Source organism: Calliopsis andreniformis, chromosome 3, assembly GCF_051401765.1.
Source record: "Calliopsis andreniformis isolate RMS-2024a chromosome 3, iyCalAndr_principal, whole genome shotgun sequence".
Lineage (NCBI taxonomy): Eukaryota > Metazoa > Arthropoda > Insecta > Hymenoptera > Andrenidae > Calliopsis > Calliopsis andreniformis.
The window spans coordinates 14,373,236-14,394,550 of NC_135064.1; the positions used below are offsets into that span (position 1 = coordinate 14,373,236).

Here is a 21,315-nt window from a genome sequence, read left to right on the forward strand (position 1 = left end):
AACGATATTGAACTGCTATTTTATCAAGTGATTTAATTTATCAAATCTTATAATAGTTAAATATTCATAATAATAATATTACATTTTCTTAAAGAAACATATCTTCATCAATTAATAGTTTAAGGGTCTTTAATTTCTATTATAAGTATTATTCTTTGACAAATTAAACGTCACTTATTTATACCTATGCTAGGTACCCAGAGAAGAAAGATCTAAGGAACAGGAACGCAGAGTAGAAGTAGGTACCTTCTACAGGCGATTATCGGCGAAAGTGTCCCGCTTCGTAATTACACTTTTTGCGCTGTTAGAGCGAAAGAGAATATTCAGCCGCGAAGCCGACCTCTTATACGAAAGTGGAGTACGTGATACTTTGGAAGTGCGCGTGTAACGTCAAAAGACGAAGCATTATGGATAGCTCATTTTCCACAGAGATTCCGACACCTGTGTGCGCCATTAAAAGGCGCCCCTTTTCTGCTCCAACCGTTACCATATTTTGTCCAACGTCTCTCGATACACCCCTGAACGCGCCAGTTCAGAAGGGTTTACAGGTACTTATGTGTTTACCCCAAAAGTGCATTTTGAGTGTTCTGAGAGTCATTCGGACAGAAGTAAGTACCTCACAGGCGCGTAAAGGCGATAGTAAATACAGGTTTACTATTTATAATCTTTCATTGCATTCCCTTCCCCTCTGATTCTTTGTCAGTGATGTTTCCGTGTGCTTATGGCAATTGACGTTAGGAAGTGAACAGGGGAAATATTGGAGCAAGTGGAACTGAGAATATTAGTCGAAATGCGCAGACGCGACGATTAATCTGCAATTTTAATTTTTTACCCACGCGGCCAATCGCTGCGCATATTTGCATAAACTCACAAACGAGATTACGCGTGTACACGGATGATGGCGTATTTATTTAACGCAGGAAATGACCGTTGAATCAAGGGCCGCGGGTGGCTATTAAAAGGTGCTATTAATACGAGCCTCACGCAGCGGCCATTGGTCATCGACACACAGCCGGTGGTGACGTTCGGCTCTTTAATTATCATCGATAAATCACCGGAAGAACGCACGACCACCAGCCTTTTGTTGTCCGTCCCCGTCCTTCTTCTCTCGTTTTTACTCCGATAACGTGTGAAATAGTTGGCATTTCACTCGCTCCAGTCATTTATATTCTTAGCTACACTTGGCCATTTTTTTCAAAAATTCTGGAAACAAACTGAGCCTCAGAAACTTGTGAAACATTGAAGACAGTGTGAATTCGGAATTTTCTTTTTTACTGATAGAATAGTGTACATTTTTCATATTATAGATCTTTCAACTTCTTGTTTCCAGCTTGATCGGTATTAAAAAGAATATATAAAAGTATTACCGTAATCCTAGTAAATTCGTGAGACCCAATGATTGATGCGAATTGTTCGAATCTTGGTAGTTAAAGGGATGCAAAGTGAACGTAGGGTTCGATCACGTGGTAATAGGAATTTCTCGCGATGGGGTTGCGTATTTATTCGTGCGTAGATCGGCACCGGGCAGACGTGCATTGTTACGAAATCATCGACATTGTACGGAGGGGAGGGGACCCGATTTATTTTGTCTATTCGGCGGAAAAGTGCTTTCATTTGCGAGGCAACTGTCAAAGCGATTCCCGCGGTGGGGTGGATGAAGAGTATCGAGGCAGAGGAACGGAGAAAGAGACAGGGCCGACGATAGAGGAACAGAGTAGGACGCTGAAAGGAGTGAAAGAGAGGCGAACGCATTGTGTGCCTCCTCCATTCGTTGTCACAAAAGCCCTTTAATTCGACAATGCATCCGTCGAAGAGGACAATAGTCAGCTCTCGGTAAATAATGACTCCTTCGATTCTCGACACTAGTCGTATACTCTTTCGTTCCTTCCCTTCGCGAACGTCTTCGCAGCGGAGGCTTCAATAATATTTGTTTGAAGGGTTTTGCGCGCTTAAGACGGAGTGGAGGGAAAGAGAGAGACTACTATTCACTCGAAGAAAAATATTTATCGGTGGGCTGCTAAGACCGCTAAAGTGATTAATCACATTGCTGTTTCCTTAAGAAAATCCAATTTCTTTCTTCCCTTAGGATATATGATAGTAGACTACCGGTCTATTGAAATCTGATTTTAATACTGAGAGTCTTGCTGAAATTATTATGCAGAGTTTCCACCTCGTCCACTATATTTTATTATAAAAGCAGGTATTTTGAATGCTTTGATTAATGTTATACTGGAACCTTTCATTACTGTTAAAATTTGTATTCCTTGGATTACTTGCAGATGGGGTTGTAATATTAGGTCACCTGTCTGATGAGGCACCTTAGTCTGATCATGAACTGGGGTTATGTTACTTACCCAATGTTGGTTATATTCGGGCTTATACTACTTAGAGGATTTCTGATCAGAAATATAGGGTTGCACTACTTACTTTCTACGTGATCACTTGCAAGAAATATTCTTATCGTTGTATAATTCACTTATTGTGAGTTATGTACTCGCACATTATTTTCCTCAAATTTAGCTAATTTAGTATTCTTTGTATAAACAGAGTGTTTCAGCACTTAAAGATTCACTACAATGCCATTGTTAATTTCACCAAAATCAATTTCTCTGAAATGAAATAAATAATTGAAATAAATAAATACTACTACTACAATCACCATCTATCCACTTATACTAATTTTGAAAAGCAATGGACTCAACCTCACAAAGACATAGTCCTCAAGCTGTCCATTTCTAGATTCATAACCAACTATTATCTCTTTGCTATAATATTACCTACCTACTGCACTTTCAGATAATATTTTTAGTTCAAAGGTATGAATATTAAAAAAACCTCGATGCCTTTTGAAAATCCAATAGAATATGGTTTGAGACAAACTTCGAGATCTAAATTTCAGTAGCCTGGATGTCGTCGAGGGGTTCGTTTCCGATTCCTCGGTGAATTCAGATTTCGTTTAATAAAGGATTCCAGGCGTGCTCTCGGTTTGACGATCGGTGGAGTCCCCGAGGTAATTAAAAGAAAGGAATCAGGATTTTTTAGGCAAGATTGCAGAACGCGGCAGGCGACAGGGGCGTGATCCGGCGACGTCGAAGAATCTGAAATCGGATTAAGCGAGAGTGATGGGACGGTCGATTTCGTTCCCGGCTGTTTCGGGCTTTTCATTTTTCGGCCCTCCGGGACCGGTCCAGCAGCGTATTTGCATTACAAATACACTTTTATTCCGGGTTTCTCGCGTTTCATTAAATTCGTTTCTTCCAGCCTCCTTCGCTTCTCTCCGTCATGCCTCTCGCGCCGCGGCGTTTCTATCGGTACCGAGGACGCCTCCACTCAAAGAGTTATATTAAAAATTTTAATCCTTCGCTAGGGGGACCTTCCCTCTTTGCAAACTTGCGGCACGAAAGTCGTTTATCAGGAACGTGCGCGGAAACGAATATTGGCGTTGTTAATGTAATAGCGGGAAACGGGTAGGGACATCGACTTGGGGATCATAAAGATTGTTTTACACCTAATAGACGTATTTAATAGCATTCCTTTACAAATAGACTTGTACACCGACGAAGCATATCAATCTGATCTTAATCCAGTTAGAATCCAATCGCCATGTGATCACGCACCTGCGATGAAATTGTACGTTTCGACAGCACCCAATCACCTTGGCGATTGGATTAAGACCATACCGAATTTTCTCGTTACCGAAACGATGATAGTTATGTCCTGACAAAATTGAGATACGACTGCTCTCCCCGAGAGTGTCAGTAGTAACGCCAGCGGTGAATTATGGATCGCGTGCGTCTTGTAGCAGAACCTTCGACTGACCCGAGCCACTTGGGTTTTACCTAGGCGAGACGTATTTATGTGAGAAAATTATGGTCCCGAACCCGTGGCCGCCATATGAGGCTGGATCTGATAGTTTATAGACGGGCTCTTCGGGCTTCTCTGTGATCAGCGGTTGATGATCAATGGCTAGTTACAGGGCGTAGATAACATTAATGTTCTTCGCAGTATCGTGGAGGAACGATACGGATTTATTAGTGGCTGGGTATTACGCAACAGGCGGTTGGTTCACGGGATTGAAATAAAGTTGAGTTATTAACACCTATTGTTGTGGCGCAAATTACTCACGTGAGCGCAACCGAGGCCTCTTCATCGATAAGCAACGCGTTATAAATTGTTGGACAGCTGAGCTTATCGTGGCTCTATGTGGAAATGCCTCAATCTCTTACGACTTTAGCTACATTCAGATGAATTTCTCGTTGTTAGTAAACGTGTTGTTTCATTGATGGGTTCTTGGAATAACAACCTAATAATTCTTAGTTATTATCCATTATCTTATTTGCTCCAATCGTCATAAAAATGCAAGTATTTCAGATTCTGTAATAAGTATAATTGAATAATATATTTCTGAGATATTAGATCTAGAACTTTGTAATTTCTGACATGTTCTACAGGAAATTAATAAGATTTTGGTAGGTTTGACACCTATAAGTACTTTCAAGGGAGAAGCTTCTTCACACAAAGATCTTAGGGGTACATTTCAGTTATCACGTTTTCGCAGCAGGGATTTGGTTATTTCAACAGTGTCTAAATGAAAGAACTGTCAGATATCTCGTGGTTACTTTGTCAAAGAGGCCCATGTCGAAATCCCCATAACACCTATTCTACCTATGCTTCTGATTCAAGACGTGAGCTTACCGTATGAATACATGCATTAAGGTGGTTCTCGGGTTAGACGCCAGTCGACATTGTGGCTGAGATATTGTATCTGGATTTCCGGTAGGAAAATCCTGACTGCCATTAAATCCGCTCCGAACGTGAAACCTTAGGCATTTTTTCAGAGCAGGTATCAGACATCAAATTCGAATTCGAATTCTTTTCTTAAAGTTGCAGTCCTGTTAGCATTATTGTAACATTAAGCTAATTTGTAATATGAAATAAAAATTAATGAATAAATGTAATATTGATTTCTATAAGTGAATAAAATTTGTCAATTCGAGTTGTACTTACGGAAGTAGATAAATAATAATTAATATTAACACTATTTGTATTCGTATAAAAAAGTTATTTAAAAGTGTCCTGTCATCTACTACACAATACTTTCTATTAGCTTCCTAACAACTTTTTGACGATAACATACAAGTTGACAATGTTTCGTGCTCGTGTCTGCCTTGAATCTATAGGCAAAGACACCTGTGTCTTAATTAAAGTTGGCTGACTTCTGGCTTTCCGTGGCCCTTCGCGTCACTCGTCAGATCTGTTCCCCAAGGGTGCAATTTACTCGCACCCCTTCGGCCACCCTTTTTCACCCACACCATCGTGACTAACTCACGTCTACCTTGGCTTAGACTCTTGAATACGGCTACTGATTTCCTTGCCTTTCATCGTCCAACCTCGATTTATTTATACTCATGGCGTAATGTCACTTTAAATTAAAATTTTGGCCCCAAGAAGTACGTCGAGGCCAACGTCGATTCCTAATTACCCTTGCGTCGCGTCTTTTATTAATATTCATCACTAGAATCTTAGTCACTGCTGTCGTGAAGAGACAACAGGGACCAGAATTTCAAATTCAGAATTGTTCAGTCGATTTAAGCCAATAAGAGAAGAAATTTTATTTTTCATAAATTATTCGTAAGTCACTTCCCTATTACACGATTCATTAAATTATTTATTTTCTTAAAATATAATAGCCAGAATGAATTAGTAAATTTGTCTTTTCATCCTTGATGATCTTGCTCATAATAACCCTGAAGATTTCCATTAAAAAGCAAGCATCAATAATACATTATTAGAATAGAATTCGATCGATTGTCTGAACGCGAGTCCACCTTGGCTTTTTGAATGTTTAATTGAATTCTACTAGCCAAGAGCATTGTTTAAGAAATTTAAAAAGAAATGAGACTAGGACGATCCGTTTATTCTCCGCTGCGTATCGTGTTCGTACTTCTTCAGCGGATATCCTCTTTAAGAATCTAGCTGGGCGACGTTGCTGGTCCTCTTTGGTCTTTACTATGTAAAACACCCTCTATTCCCTTTTGTCCATCGGCTGGGTCACCCTCGAGCGTTAAAGTTCTGACCGACGAGGTGACGGCACCCGTGAACGGTCGACGGACAAGAGTTTATCGTTTTACGGTCCGTTCGATATTTATGTAGTATCTAGAAAGGTGTATTTCCGAGTCCTCGGAATCTTTTGAGATTTTCATGTACCGTTGAATCTGTTTCTCCCTGGGTTCGTGCATTTCGCTTCGTCTATATTCGAGGAACGTAGTTACACGGAATTTCTCTTTCTGTTTGAAAAAATATACGTTTTAAAATAATATAAGAATTTCTTTGCAATCTTTGCATTGTAAAAGTTCCTATAGCATGATAATGATTCATTAATGCCATGTTTGCATTAGTTAACTTTCAGTCGAACAACTGAGTTGTTCAATTCGAAGTTGATTAAAGTTGTCCCTGTAAACCCAATTTCAATCAACTTGAAACGACAATTTTGATCGACTTTAAATTAATCAGCTCAATTGTTCGACCAAAACTTGCCAAATGTAAACGCAATGTGAATGGCTTATGATTATGATCTATTAAATTGAGAATTTCGTTTTTTGCAGTAATTAATAATTACTAGTTTCATTATAGTCTCTATTCCACGTTTCAAAATTTAGAATTCACTTTATAAATATTATTTTAGTCCCTCTAAATACATTTTAAAATTTCGAAACTCGAAATACATAATGACATTTTCCCATCTCTTTTCTATTAAAAGAAAGCACGAAAATTGAACAGAAAATCAGGTTTAACAAGCAAGTTATCCTCGACGTGTTATCCTAACAAAGACAGAAGACATTCAGACATTCATTTTCATGCCGTCGGCATACTGACGAGCAACCTGTTCACTGAAGACCCAACGAGACGCGTATATAGTCCCATCCGACACGATTTATCTGTCGTGTATAAGGCTATGGAGGGTATGAAAGCATTTCTCGACGGTGTGAGCGCGGTCACGTTTAAGACAGTTCACTTGCCAAGCTTTTTCGCCCGCCTTATAAATGATCCCTATAAATGTCCAGGGCGGCGTTACGATGCCACGAGGCGATCAGCGGTTAGGGAGGCTGTGCCATTAGCTTGCAGGTGTTCGATATCCCAGCCACACCGTCATTCTCTCATTCCAGCCGATCGTGCCGCGGATCATCCCCTGAATGGCGGTGTAAGTTTCACTATCTCGTCGACGATACAGCGAGGAGAGGGGAAAATGACGGTGAGAGAGATAGGGACAGAGGGTGGGAATAATCCTCGCTGGTATGATCCCTCGGAGTTCTTGGAAATCGCGGTTAATGGGGTTTCTAAACTTCCTTACCGATGCACCGCGTATCAGTCGTGGAAACGCGCTTTATTCCTGTTCGAGGCCCACTGTACCGTTTGTCTAATTCACATTGGGATTGGCGGGAATTAATTAGATCGTTGGATTACATTCCTTCGTTGATGAACTACGTCGATATTCTGTACGAAACGAGGCCACCTGTTAGCTGGTAATCGCGGAGTTCACCGTGATGGTAAACGGTACTCTTTGCGCGCGATTGCTGTTTTGTTGTTTACCTTTAATTGCCTTTTTCGCGGCTCTGTTCGTTTTGGAATTTAATGAAGCGCGTTCGCTTCGTACTAAAGCTGAACAAATTGGATGTTGTACGATCTCTCGAGTTTGAGAGAGTATTAACTCTATATCGTTATATAATTACAGATTTAGGGTTTTAATAGCGATTTGGAAGCTGGTTTATTGTATTTTGATATTGCCTGTGGCCTCCATGTATTTATACTTTTGTCTGAGACAAGTTCGTATTCCATTAGGGTTGCTGTTACAAATGAGAACTTCCTGCATGGTAATCTAATTAATACAGCATTTAATGTGCTCGACCTGTCTTCCGCATTCTTGAATCGATATTTCGAAGTTCCAAGGCAGCTTGTACGTCTTCTCGTTATGTACCACGAAGATTAAGAACGCTTCGTCACGTATTATGGAACGTCGCGCATAAATACAGCTTCAAGTATGGATACCAAGGAGAATCATATAGTCTTCACTAGCCAATAAAATGATTTAATATAGAAGACTTCTTTCACCGAGAGATTATTTATTAAATGATCAAATATCTTCTTATCGCATATGAGAAAAGTTAGATTTATTTAACATTATTATGTTAGTGATTTTCGAGAATAGCTTTTCAAAACAAGAGAATTATCAAGTTTCATCACTTAGACTAGAAAAATCTTGATTTTATGATCTATGAATATTAAAGAAATAGATCTTAATTAGCATATGGACAAGATCTTTCATGAGCGAACTTTCTCGCTGGGTGAAACAAAGCAGAGCATCCATTTTCTTCAAACGCGCATTTCTCCATTCTGTAATTGCACTTTTCTTCATGTGCTTCCACGCGGCTACGTTTTGGTTTGACTTTGCAGCCGTATTCGACCCATCTGCACGTGACCTGTTCATCAGGGTCATACTCACCCTCCGAGGAGGGCTCACTCTCCTCCTCCTGGTATTTCTTGTAGTTGCATTTCTCTTGGTGTATGAATTTCCTTCTTCTAGGCATGTTGACCATGCAGCCATACTTCCTGTATTTGCATTCCACCAATTCTTCTGGATCGCCATGCACGTCGTCGTCCGTGATCGTTATCTGGTCCAAAGTTTCACTCATATCGTTCAGTGCTTCAAAACGATCTTTATAGTGGCAGTAATTCTCGTGGATGGAGATTCTCCAGCGGGATGTTCTTACTTTACATCCCACGACTCGGTACTTGCATTCCACCAAATCGTCGCTACCGTGTGCCAGATCTGTAGGAAGCTGCTCTTCCTCTAGATGAGGGCGAAACTGACATCTGAAATTTATTTGGGCATTAGGATTTCTTCCTTAAAACAATTCAATTGAAATATACTTGTAGATGTGTCAATGGGCATAATGTTTTTAAAGTCTGGGGCTCTTTCAGTGTTGATCATTACTTAGGACCTTTTTTCAATAGAACGCAGACTGCCTAAGAGTTTTAATATTTCTTGTTTATTATAAGCAAGAGTTTATGATTAATCCTCGGATGAGGTCTGGATTATTTGAAACCTATGTGAGTGGGTCTGAATAAGTTGGAGTGTGTCCGAGCGGGTTACAGCGAGTTGAAAAGGGTTGGAATGAGTTGGAGGGAGTCGAAGGGGGTTAGAGTGGTCTATGGAGGGTTGGAACAGGTTAAAAGGGGTTGAAGCGAGTCTGAAGGAAAATGGCCAACTGAGAAGTAGAATACTCAATAGTGTGTACCATAAATACTCAGGCGCTGTCTTAAAAAAAATACAGACAACTGTTTTGTTTACCGAGACTCATGTAGTTCTACCAGGTGTTCAGGTACCTTCACCCAACATCCTAGGTAAGTATACGAGCACGACTTTAGTTCTTGGTCTTCAGAAGGCGTCGATGGAAACCAGTGTCTTTCATTATTAAGAAAGTCTTCTTCCAGCGATGGAGCGCTCGCATTAGAACCGCCGAAACTCGATGGTGGGTGAGGTAAGAAGTGAGTGGGTGGCGGTATGTAAGATGGTCCAGCATTTGAAGCTGGCATCACTAACTCCAATGGCGACTGACAAGTAGGACAGGCGTAATAGTAAGGCTTGCAGCGGTAACAGATCGTGTGTCCATTGTTACAGTTGTATCGGGGAGCTAGTTCCATCTCCATCAGGCAAATCGGGCAGAGTCCTTCGCTCTTGAATCTCTCGAACAGATTCGGATACAGAGAGTCCATGATCTGGGGAAAACAAAGGTCTCAGCGATACTCGAATTTCAAGCTAATTACAGTATGCAAACGAAAGAAATACTGATTGTCTGTGTTTGCTTGGAGTATTTCTAATATAAACGAAAATTTATCTGAACGTCAGATTTATGAGTCAGATTTACTTCAGAGATACGAAGAACATCAAACTTGGAACGGAAGAATATCCTCATTACGCTCGCCAGATAAGAGCGCCGCTTAATCAGTTGTTATCACACCTGCCGAGTTAGACAATCCTCGTGGACTTTAGTCAGTCGTTCGAGCTCTGCCTAAGTCGTCAGTGGTACCAATTCAAACAAACTTTATACCACTACTGCCAATTACAAAATACCAAATCGTGATCAGTGTCCCCCGCGGCGACGCAATTTCGCGTACAATTAAACTCATTCTGCGTTTCGGTGGCTCGAAAGCGAACCGCCACGCGAAACTTGCGTCTAGTTTTCGGGGATTTACATTGTCGCCCGACATGCGGTACGCGGAGCACTTATTCATCCGCGAGGACACGTACAGAGGAGCACACGGGCGAACATATTACAATCGATCGTGCTGAATTTACTCACTGGGCTCGTTGTTCCTCGTCCTTGCAGCGTCGGAGCCAGGCGAAATTACGAACGCGCGGAGCGAAGGGAGGGAAAAAAAATAACTGTTGCGGCACGTACGTCTCCGTAACTACGGGCGCCGTGTGTCATCGCCGAACTGTCAGCGTGTTCTCTTATTTGCCCAAGACCGATAGCGCGACTTTATCTGATAAAGCCAGCCGCTCCTGATAGGGAGACCGATTCCCGCGGTCGCTGGAAACGAAAGCGTTGGCCGCGACGATTCGCCGCGGAAAATGAAATCGGCGGAGGGGAATCGTCGTCGTCGATTCTCGTTACTATGCGCGCCGCGTCGACGAAAGGTAACCGACGCATTTATTACGGTGTCGTGTTCCTCCCCTCCTGTGGGCAGAGGAAAAATTGGAAATTCTATGCAACCTTTTTCGTTTTTACTTTCTCTCATATTTCGCTGCTCATCGTCGGAATTAATTAAAGGTGATCTGCGAGGGTGTCCGCGCGACGCGTTGGGGCGTGTTTGGGACTGAGATTTTAGTTATTGGTGATGTGAGGGTAGAGGTGCGTGATGAATGTGGAAATTAGTCTGTGTTGCTTCGTTTTCAAAGATGGGAAGAATTCATTCATCAAAATACTCTACTTTTTAATATTTCATTTTCTTTAGTTTATTTTGTTTGACTTTGGGTCTACTGTATCCTATTTTATACATTCCTCCTACATTAATTTTATGTAAATTGTCTTTGGGATGTAATAAGTTTTATGTGATAGTGTACACACGAGAAATAATCTCTTCTACCTGAAATACATGTTTGATTTATCGATCAACATGATCAGAATCTGTATTATTACTTTTATTAATAATCGTGCATAATCTTATCGTTAGTTTCGCCTGTAATTTTGTTTCATTGCCAGTGACAGACCAATTTTATCATACATATTTACGTAGAACGATGTAATGAATGACGTAATGCGTGACTGAATTATCGATTAACATGATCAGAATCTGTATTACTGTTTGTATTAATGATCTTGCATAACTTTATCATTAATATCGCCTGCAATTTTGTGTCACTGTCAGTGGTAGAACAGCTTTACTATAAATACCTACATAGAACGACGTAATGTGTGACGAATTTCTGTTTCCACCTTGATAACCTGACCGTTCACGGGTGACAGTTAATTATGAATGAAAAATCGTTACTGGCTCGCGTGCGACCCTTCGGGTAACTCGTGCTTGTTACGCAGCATCCATTTTGATCCCTTCGATGGTCACTACTGATAATCTTTGAACGAACTCTGGGATTACATTTTACGGTTGCGTGTCTTGGTCCCCTGTTGCTTTTCATGATATTTTCATTTTCGTGACTACAATGTAGAAGGGTTGCCTATATTAACTTCCCTCTAATTAAAATCTTCGAGGTATTAGATATTATTCCACATCCATTCTCTTCAAATTGATTGTTCAAAGATTAGTTTAAAATTATTGAAACTCTCGAAATGACTGATTTGAAGTTTTATATTAAAGATTATTAAACCCTATAACATTCTAGATTCTAAAATTATTTAGATTCAAGTCTTCAAATATATCTATATTAATATACATATGTAATTAAAAATAGAGATATTGTATAAAAAACTACACCAAAAAAATATTATAAAAATATTCAATATACTTATACTATAACTCGTTCACTGAAATACAAAAATAACTTCAAGATAGCAGTTTCGATCAGCCGCTAAAAAATGATCTGAACATAAAGACCCGAAAACATGAAATAACGTCGAACGTGGGCTTTGGTCCATTGACTTCTCGAGTGAATTCCATAAATCATGCTGTAACCTATGCATGAAAGTGAAACTTTCCAAGTCGGTATTGTGCGACGAAGGCTGTGGGGAATAATTTTTGTAAAAAGTAATGCGGTAATTTCTATGCGGTCTTGAACTCTGGCCGTTAATTCGAGACGGTAATGAAAGTACCGGTTCGCAACCCAGCACGCGTGGCACGAAACCAAATACACGCGTATGATATTCTACACCGAGCCTCATAACGACCATCCCTCATTTGAATCCCTACGCGAACGTCACATCAAAGATATCCGAGCGGGCCATCCCCGACATCGAGGGTAATACTCACTGACCATAAGTCACTTATGTAAATCCGCGAGATGGAAACACGCGTCGCTTCTCGTCGTTGCTCGGACGTCTACGACGAAACAAATTGAATTTAATATTCAACGTTTCCTCGACCACGGACACCGCCGATCCTGCTCGTCGACCGTTGTTTCGCGTCGAAGTTTCATGACGCCATTTCAATGGGTTACTCGCGTTGAACAAGTTAGACGTAGTACGTACTTGGGTAGTATTCGCTGACAGGACATTAAATGTTCTTGAACTTGTAGGTCTTTCGAAGCTTTTGAAATACTTTTGCTAAAGCTAGGAACTAGGTACAGTCTTGCGTTTCGTCGATACATGTTCGCTCATCTGTTGGAACAGGTTTTATACATGTATTTGGGGTTACTTATGAATATGTGGATAGTGTTTTGCAGGTCTTGTTTTTTTAGTTTATTTTAATATTTGATGAGAATCGATGGTATGATATTAAAGCAAGGATAAAATGGGATAGATATGTAATTATTTGTTAAATAAGTGCCTTTCGTGAAATGAAAGGTTTTAGTGCCTTATTTTTGTTTTATTTTTGGACTTCAGTTGGACCTCGAGTCGAAAATAATAATTTAATTATACGTTTATGTTTGTTGGCAAGTTTCTAAAAAAATAGTTAAAGTATAAAGTGTATCTGATGCATTAAAATGAGGTCACATGAATTTCAGATTCCTCAATACTCCTCCCCTTCTTTTGTTTGAGGATGTCACGTATCTACCTTACGATATATTGTGTCATCGTGACGTATGATCTCTGTCAGACAGTGAAAAACGAACACGAGTATTATGTTCTCGATATTTCAGAAACGTTATCTAAATTGTGTAGCCACCGGCGAAACCCCGTTCCCTTTATGTGTCCCTACGCAGAACACTTAACCGCAGTAATCGGTTTTTTTAATGTGTTAGTGATGAGAATACACGTACAAGTGTTGGAGAAGTTTGTAACAAAATCTGCTTTATGAGGTGCTTCTACTTTTCTATCACTGAGTTTGCCACTAAACACTAAAATGTAAGAAAGGTAAAGAATTGTTTATTAGTTCCAAATAATTTAAAGAAAATGATAAAGCTTGCAGCAAGCTTATAGCGTAATATTATCATAAAATTGTGTGCTGTACAAGCAATATCAGTGATTTATAAATTTTAAGGAAAATTTCGTGTATGCATATGATTTACGAATTTAGCACAAGTCAAAATGTTCAGCTTTAACAGCAACATCTAACTGCAATTCCCGCACATCCAACGATCACAGACGCGACGATAACATCGAACGTGACTGTCTTCAGTGATCTCGGATACGAGATTAAGTTTCATTGTGCTTCGTAAGCATGCTGGATGAATTGGTAGCGCAATCGTTAAATTGTAAACGAGTACAAAGTATCCATATACTTTTATAGTTTCATATTTTCTTCCAGTCGATGTCTTTATTCATCAGTATCAATATCCTGATGTGCCCTGAGAAAAGAAATGGGCGTCACCTGTCGACACATAATCTCAGCGCAGGAAACTTCGTTTGCAACGTCATCCCTTCCTGATCGATACAGGTGATACAGAAGCATTGTGGAGCGTAATCCACCAACTAGCTCTGTGATTGATTTGTACGTATTCTCGGGTTCTCCTGACCGAGTGTAATCTATCTTCTCCTCTCCCATCGGTTTTATTGTGAAGAAGTAATCAGTTATCACGTTTGCTTTCGCTCTAGCTGAACAGTTCCACTCCCTTCAATTGTGAAGGAACGGAAATAAGTTTCCCATTGAGTGCAACTTGTACCAAAGGATTTCTGTAAATGATTACCTTTTATGGTACAATGCCACAGTGATGTATAGCAGCACATACAGAATTTTTACACAGAGTTGTGTAGTCTGCATAGAGTCTAATTGCACGTGAAATATTTCTTGCGTTATCACAATTAAGAAAAGAGATATTTAGGTGGCCTTACTTAAGGGGACCACCCTGTACGCGTTATTTCTCGTTTCCTCCTACCTACAGGATCATCATCATTTTCCCCATGGTTTTCGTGAAACCACATCAGGCCGCATATAATTACGGTGATATCTGAGAACAGAAGTCTGCTCCCATCTTTGCAGAGGAAAAGGCTCGCGTACGGCGCTCATAGTCGAAACAATTCCTCCCCCCGTGTCGTCGATGGAAAGAGCTTTTCCGGTGCGCGAGCATGTGGGCGCTCGAGGGAGCACGGGCCCCGCAATATGTCGCATAATTCGACCATTCCTCATACCATTTCTGCGAACGCTTCGAAGGGAACAAACTTCGAGGACATGTGTACGCGTGCATGCACGCTTTGCCGTTTCATAAATACGCGAGCCGGGAAAGGGGAGGGCGGCCTGGCGGGCTTGTCGTTCGCTTTCAAAGAACAAAGTCGCGAAACGCAAACCGATCCAGGAAATATCGGGATTGTATAGGATTTTGCTCCGCGGCGGGGGATTGTCGGGATCGAAGGAACGAAGTCGGAACGTACACGGTGTCCCTTATTGTGCTGTGTAGGAAGAAAAATGCATGATGTCTCGTTCATTCTCCCTTTTCGCTCCGGTACCATTGCTTTTTATCGACAGAAATTTTTAAATTATTCTGCGCCTGGATTTAAAGAAGGAGAGCCCACGAACTTGGAAATCGCTTTTGGAATAAGACTTGGTATAATTTCTAGTATACATATAGTCTAAGGAAATCCTCATACCGTATGTATATAGATTCTTAATACAGTATGTCTATACTATAAATTATACCCAGTTTTACCTTAAAAGCGATTTCCATGTTCGTGGGCTTTTTTTAGAGTAATTATAGTTACAAGAACAATTTTATTTATACACAAAGAAAAGATTCTTATTCTTGTTTCATATATATAAAAAAACATATATATATTTTTGTATTATTGTACAGTCTAAGCGTAAACTTCTTCTGTGTTGATGTTTGATGAAATATGTAAAACTATTCCCGCAGACAGCGTGTGTAACGCGGCTCCCTTTTCCATGTACCTTCGAATCTTCGTCAAATATTTGTGGCTCTCTTATCGAGAATCTGCACGAGACTGGTGCACGTGCATGCGACACAGGCGCGAGGAACGTTTGCATGGGAGACAACATTATCATGCGCCTGAATACAAAAGCCTCCTTTGTAAAGGCAAGGTGAAATTGCCGTTGAAAAAGCGTGTCGAGTGCTTCTGAACTACGGGGCATAGAAAGCGGAGAAAGGAACTGTGGAAAGGCGGTAATTCTCTGAGAAAGTTTTCGTCTTTCCAGGTCGAGCCGCGGTAATTTGGAAGGGCCGAAACTGTTGACCCCGTGGATCGCCGCGAAGACGAACATCGCGCTCTTCGCGTCGTCCTGTGTCCTTTCCTTTCGAAAAGGAGAATGTTCATGCGGGTTTCGTGGTGGTTCCTTCACTGTCTATGCCATAAGAGATCCTTGCTTTTGTGCAAGAGGTTTGACGACAGGTGTCAGGCATTTTAAGGGATGATTCTACATGCCAAAGTGAGATGACAATAAATAATGCCGAAATTGTGCAGTTTACTGTGCGCGATGTAAAAATCACGAAACATTGTTAAATATAATAGTCTCGAGACTCCTTTTTACACTACTTTCTAATTAAAAATATCATCATATGCACTATACAAGATGTTCGATAATAGATATTAGAAACTTTAAAGGGTGATTCTAGGAGCTAAAATACGATGAACATCAAGAATGATGAAATTGTATTTGTAGCTTCGTTTGAAAATTATTAATGGTTGTAAAAATACTTGAAGATTAAGAGAGGTACATATGTCTGATTTGGGACTTATTCTACTGACTTCGTTATGTCTGACCTGACTACTGCACGCTGGCAGTAGAATAACGCTCAAGTCAGACACATTTCAGGCAATCCTTAGACATTTTTGCAATGGTTTAAATATACAGTTTCGTCATTCTTGAATTTTCTTCGTATGTTAGCATGTAGACCCACCTTTTAAAATTTCTAGCATCTGTTATTAAATATCCTGCATATGATCACATTTTTAATTAGAAAGTAGTATAAAAAGTACTTTCCAGACTATCATGTCTAACGACATTTCATGATTTTTGCATCACGCACAGTAAACCCATCGTATTAGTGCATCCGTTACACGTCGATAGCGCGGAATGCCGAGCTTCGAATCAGAAAATGTCACCGTGTACGAGATTGGATAGGTTGTCGTTCCACTAGGTGGACGAAGTTAATTGCTGCGAATAGCAATTTCTCGTGGTGTACGAGCGTTGGACGTAACCCGCCTTTTGCGTTGGTCGTTACCCCGTAGAGACTTCTACCACGAATATTCCTCTCGGTAAGCACCGTGAATAAGGAAGCGACACTCGTTTCAGGAGGAAACGATTTTCGGCCTACGCTAATGATAGTTTCATAAACCTTTGCAAAAAAAGGTTAACTCTTTAACTGCATAACTTTTTGGGGGTCATTAGTACAGTAAATCACAAATTTGGACACGAACTAGGAAGTTATTAAAAAATATTTATTTTAAAGTATTTTCTTAGATTAAAATTACGGGTCTTGAAATTGTTAAAGATTGTAGCAAAATGTGTAGATGAGGATACAACAATTTATAAGGTAACTGAAAAGAAGAATACTCAGAAATATTCTAGTTCAATAATTGTTCACTCATTTTTCATATAAAATATTAACTTGAGCAATCAAGATCAATGAGAATTTTAAACAACGTATTATTAGAGATCACTAGTTTTTTATACAGAATATTAACTTGAAGAAGAAAGATCAATTAGAATTTGAAACAGCATGTTATTAGAGATATTAGAGATATCTTTCTAAAACACCTGTGGGCTTACTGTGTCTTAAGGTGCTATCAATAAAAAGATATCTTTCTAAAGAAAAATAGTAGAGATAGAGGTATTTTAGATATTATTCTTTTTTTAGAAAGATATCTCTAATATCTCTAATGATATGCTGTTTCAAATTCTAAGTGATCCTTGTTGCTCAAGTTAATATCCTATATTACCAATATATAAATATTATTAATGATAATGTTAAAAATATTAGAGATGTCTTTCTTGAATTTTTGTTAACATATGTTACCATTTATAGATAATATATACAATACATACAATACGTACAATACTGTACCGCTACATATACTTAATTTTAAGATATAATAGAAATACGAAACAAATGTAAAGAATATATACCACCTACTGCAAAGAAACCTGCGTTTTTCTCAAAATGTGGCACTGTTCGAATACTTATGATAGCTGCTGTAGACAAGCTTTTATTTTAAGAAAAGTACTTTTAACATAAAGTATCTTTTCTCCAAGTAAAACTCTTCCTTGCAGGCAACCTTACATGTGTCTTTATGTAAAAGGGATATCCTAGAACAGCGATATTACTTATGAGCTGTCAGTTCACAGCTAATAAAACAATGCTTGTACCCCAAATCTGACTGCTCCCCCGCCCCTGGAAATCTGCAAGGACATCAAAGTCCACACATCCACGCTTCCCGACACATCAAAGCCCCTCTGTTAATCGCCCCTCTTCGAGCAGCCCGAATTCTCCCGCGCTTCTTCGAGCGCCGTCTCGGTGGCAGCAGGTGTCGCCTCGGTCGCTGGGGGCGCGAAGTTAAGCAATCGATTGCGATATATCGCAACAGCCCCGGCAGCGAGGGGTGGTGCGCGTGCGCAGCGCCGGCCCGGCCGCGATTGGCCGGCGATGATGTCATGCAGTCTCCCCTAAGTCTCTGATATCATCTGCGGGCTTTTCTGCAGTCCACACCGATCACTCGAGCGGCATAGCCGCGTCTTCGGAGATTCGTACACCTGTGCTCTGTCGCCTGTCCTCGCTCGAGTCCCAGAGATAGTGTGCACCGTTGGCCCGGCACCAGCCTCGTCCCTGTCTTCCGGTCCCGTCCTCCGTCGCGACAGGTGAGTCCATTTCTCTCATCGTCATCCACCGTGCCCCGTCCGTCATGCACGAGAGCTAACGACCCCGCGACGACGTTTCGCCTCTCACGTACGCACGTCTCGCACGGCCGCGCGAGCCTGTGGGTGTAAACACACGTTCACGTCGAGCCCGCTGTCATCGTTCGGCTTCTTGACTCGCGTAGTCGCCCTTCGGTACCGCGTCGAGGTATTGTCAGAGGTTAGGGTGCGTTTATTTATCCGCCCGTCTGTACCTGCGTCCCTCGACGCGATCGAGAGCGGGTTGGCGAGGCAGTGTCGTCGAGAAGAGTAATACGTAGCCAGTGCGACGTATGGCTCGATGGTCAACTGTGAAAGAGGGAAAACCGCGGATGACGTAGGAGGATGCTGGCGAGTGACGTGATTATGCGGGATCTCGATCCGTCTCGATCACACTTGGCATGGGGACTGTAGGTACACGTGGCCTCTTGGCTTGTCGTGTGTTTATTGTTCGTGTCGTGACACCGGTTCCTTTCGTGCCGGCTTCGTGCTGGGTGATGCTAGTTTGTGGGAGATATTCGTTAATTTATATGCTTCGGGGGTATAGACGTTTTGGAGGGGAAATTTCGATGAGATGTAAATATTTGCGCAATACTTGCTTTTGATGTTGTGGATGTAACTGTTCTTAAACAATGTGCTATTATTCTAGAGATTGTATTCATGAAGTTGATTTGCTGTTGTTATGGTATAACTTGAGGGGTGGAGTATGACGTAATAGTATTTAGAAATGAATTAATATGGTTTTCATTTCGTAATCTGTTTTGTAATGTGTATTTAAATAGTGGTTAATTTTGTATAGTTTCATTAAACTTCTCTTAATTGTATTTGTTACAAATATTTGTAATTGTACAAAGATTTTGGTACAAAATCTTTACAATAATCAAAGTTAAATAATAGTCAGTCTCTTAATTTTAAGAACAATCACTATGGACTAAAATTCTACAGGTATACATAGTAATTGACAATAATATTTCCGAAGGTTTAGTATTTTATTTCACATTTCATCATATTCAATATTACTTTATGATTACATTATTTTATTATTGAAATATTTTTACAGTAATTTAATTTAAAAACAAGTGGCACCCTCATACAGTATCTCGAAAAATATTTGCGAACAACGCAGAATTCTCCAAACCACATACATTTTGCATTCTTCCTCTCGCAAAAATGGTCAAATTTTTGCGCATTTCAATATTTCTGCAATTCCAATAAAATACTCAACAAATTATTCAGTCTCATCGTATTGATAATTTAGCTACATTAAAACATCACTGGCGCTATCAAACGCGTTTTCGACAGAAAAATTCCTTCCTTCCGGTTCGAGTGTCATCACCTTTATTTACCTCAATTTCCTTTCATTAACGCGGCCTAAAATCTCCCGAGGACACTTCTGTCTCTCGTTAACGACGCATCGGTTCTCTTATTCTCCCTAGGGTTTCCTCTCTTCCGTTTCTATCGACCGCTAAAAATCGAAACGTGCGTGAAGTCACGATTGGAAAAGCCACGAGTGCATCGTTCCCTTTTCGACGCGTAACGTTTGCAACCACTACCGTCGTTGCAATCGCGGTGAGAGCTCGTAAAGATGTAGGACAACAACACGCTCTTCGATTCCTTTTACTCGACGACCATAGTTCTCTTCCCTATCGGTGACCTTAAAGTCGTACTCTTGATTGCGTTGCTTGCTGCTTCTGAATGGCGAACTCCGCCACGATTATGCGACTCGGTTTCCGTGTGCTTTGTACTCGCGCGAATGCGCTTTTCGATGACACATATGTACATTGAAATGGTGTACGAAACGATTATGTACAGGAGAAAGTTTCTGCATACGTAATGGAGTCGAGGGACCGGGGCAAAGTTTGAAACACTGGAGAACTGATAACGTTGTTACGTTTAGTGAAAACGTACTTGTGTAAGTGATTCTTGATACAGAAATTAAAAATTGACGAAATAGAAAATGGTGTAGGAAATTCTTATTCAATTAGTGATTAAGGAGAATGTTAAACATAGAAGATTAAATAGTTAGAAGATTAAAGTCTGTGAAGAGGAAGACAAATATGAAATTTCTAAAAAGCACGTATTCTTATTTTTCTTTCCTTATTTCATTGTATCATAATCAATAGAAGTGCTGCTTTGGTTTTCTGAAGTAGTTATTTAGAAAAGTAGCGCACCTGCTCGTCCACATACCTATAGATCACTTCTTACGTCAATTCTTTGTACATATTTCTTTACCTGTTGAGTTTATTTGCGAGAGTACATTGCAGCAGCTGTACCTGCAATTATCTTAATGACATTTTTCTCAGTGATCTTGACTAAAAATCTAGCAACCTAATTTCGTATGGTCTTGCGTATGCTTGTTTCTCTAATAAGAAGTCCTGTCCTCTCATTTCAGCTTTGTTCGCCAGCTTGCAACTTCTGCAATTCATAAATTTCAACTTCTATGTTTCTGATATCGTCGTTCTCGTGGAATACAGAAGTTCTCGAACAGTGAAATTTACGAGACTGCAATTGAGGAATTGAAAGTTTTGACTTCAAAAACTATTTCCTTTCCTGCTTTTGCAATGTATGTGGCGAACAGGTGGCGATACAGGAAAGTTTCTACTACTTTTACAGAGATTTACTTATTCAGGCAGAAACTATAAAATGTTTTATTTTCTTAAAGGACTCTGTAGAATAATATTACGAAGATTTCTTTAAAGTTATGTTCCAAGGGCAACAATTCCCCCTTTTCTCATTTCTTGCATGGTTGAAGAAGCTGCATAGTGTAGGTAGTAAGATTGAATCGCATGTCATTAGTTTTTACGAGATTAATAACGTTTCTAATAGGGTTGGCTCTCTCGACTGCAGGTTGAATTG

At 40.2% G+C, this 21,315-nt stretch overlaps 2 protein-coding genes across 2 annotated transcripts in view; one reads left to right on the forward strand and one right to left on the reverse strand.

The window, feature by feature from the left end:
• Hwt (SH2 domain-containing adapter heavyweight) overlaps positions 1 to 21,315 on the forward strand; it is a 180,880-nt gene that overhangs the window by 49,815 nt on the left and 109,750 nt on the right. The window lies entirely within an intron of this gene.
• Positions 8,295 to 10,490, reverse strand: LOC143188784 (uncharacterized). Its single transcript, XM_076393226.1, has 3 exons — positions 10,461 to 10,490; positions 9,350 to 9,777; positions 8,295 to 8,871 (listed from the first exon to the last, which is right to left on the reverse strand). The coding sequence occupies exons 1-3, from the start codon at positions 10,488 to 10,490 to the stop codon at positions 8,295 to 8,297; spliced, it is 1,035 nt and encodes a 344-aa protein (XP_076249341.1).

What these genes read in the sequence shown, in the direction of transcription:
- LOC143188784 (XM_076393226.1), bottom strand. Translation starts at nt 10,490, where the DNA reads ATGACACACGGCGCCCGTAGTTACGGAGAC. An exon ending in GCGCCCGTAGTTACGGAGAC is followed by an intron (nt 9,778 to 10,460) that starts GTACGTGCCGCA and finishes TGTTTTCCCCAG; the next exon opens with ATCATGGACTCTCTGTATCC. An exon ending in GTAGAACTACATGAGTCTCG is followed by an intron (nt 8,872 to 9,349) that starts GTAAACAAAACA and finishes AATAAATTTCAG; the next exon opens with ATGTCAGTTTCGCCCTCATC.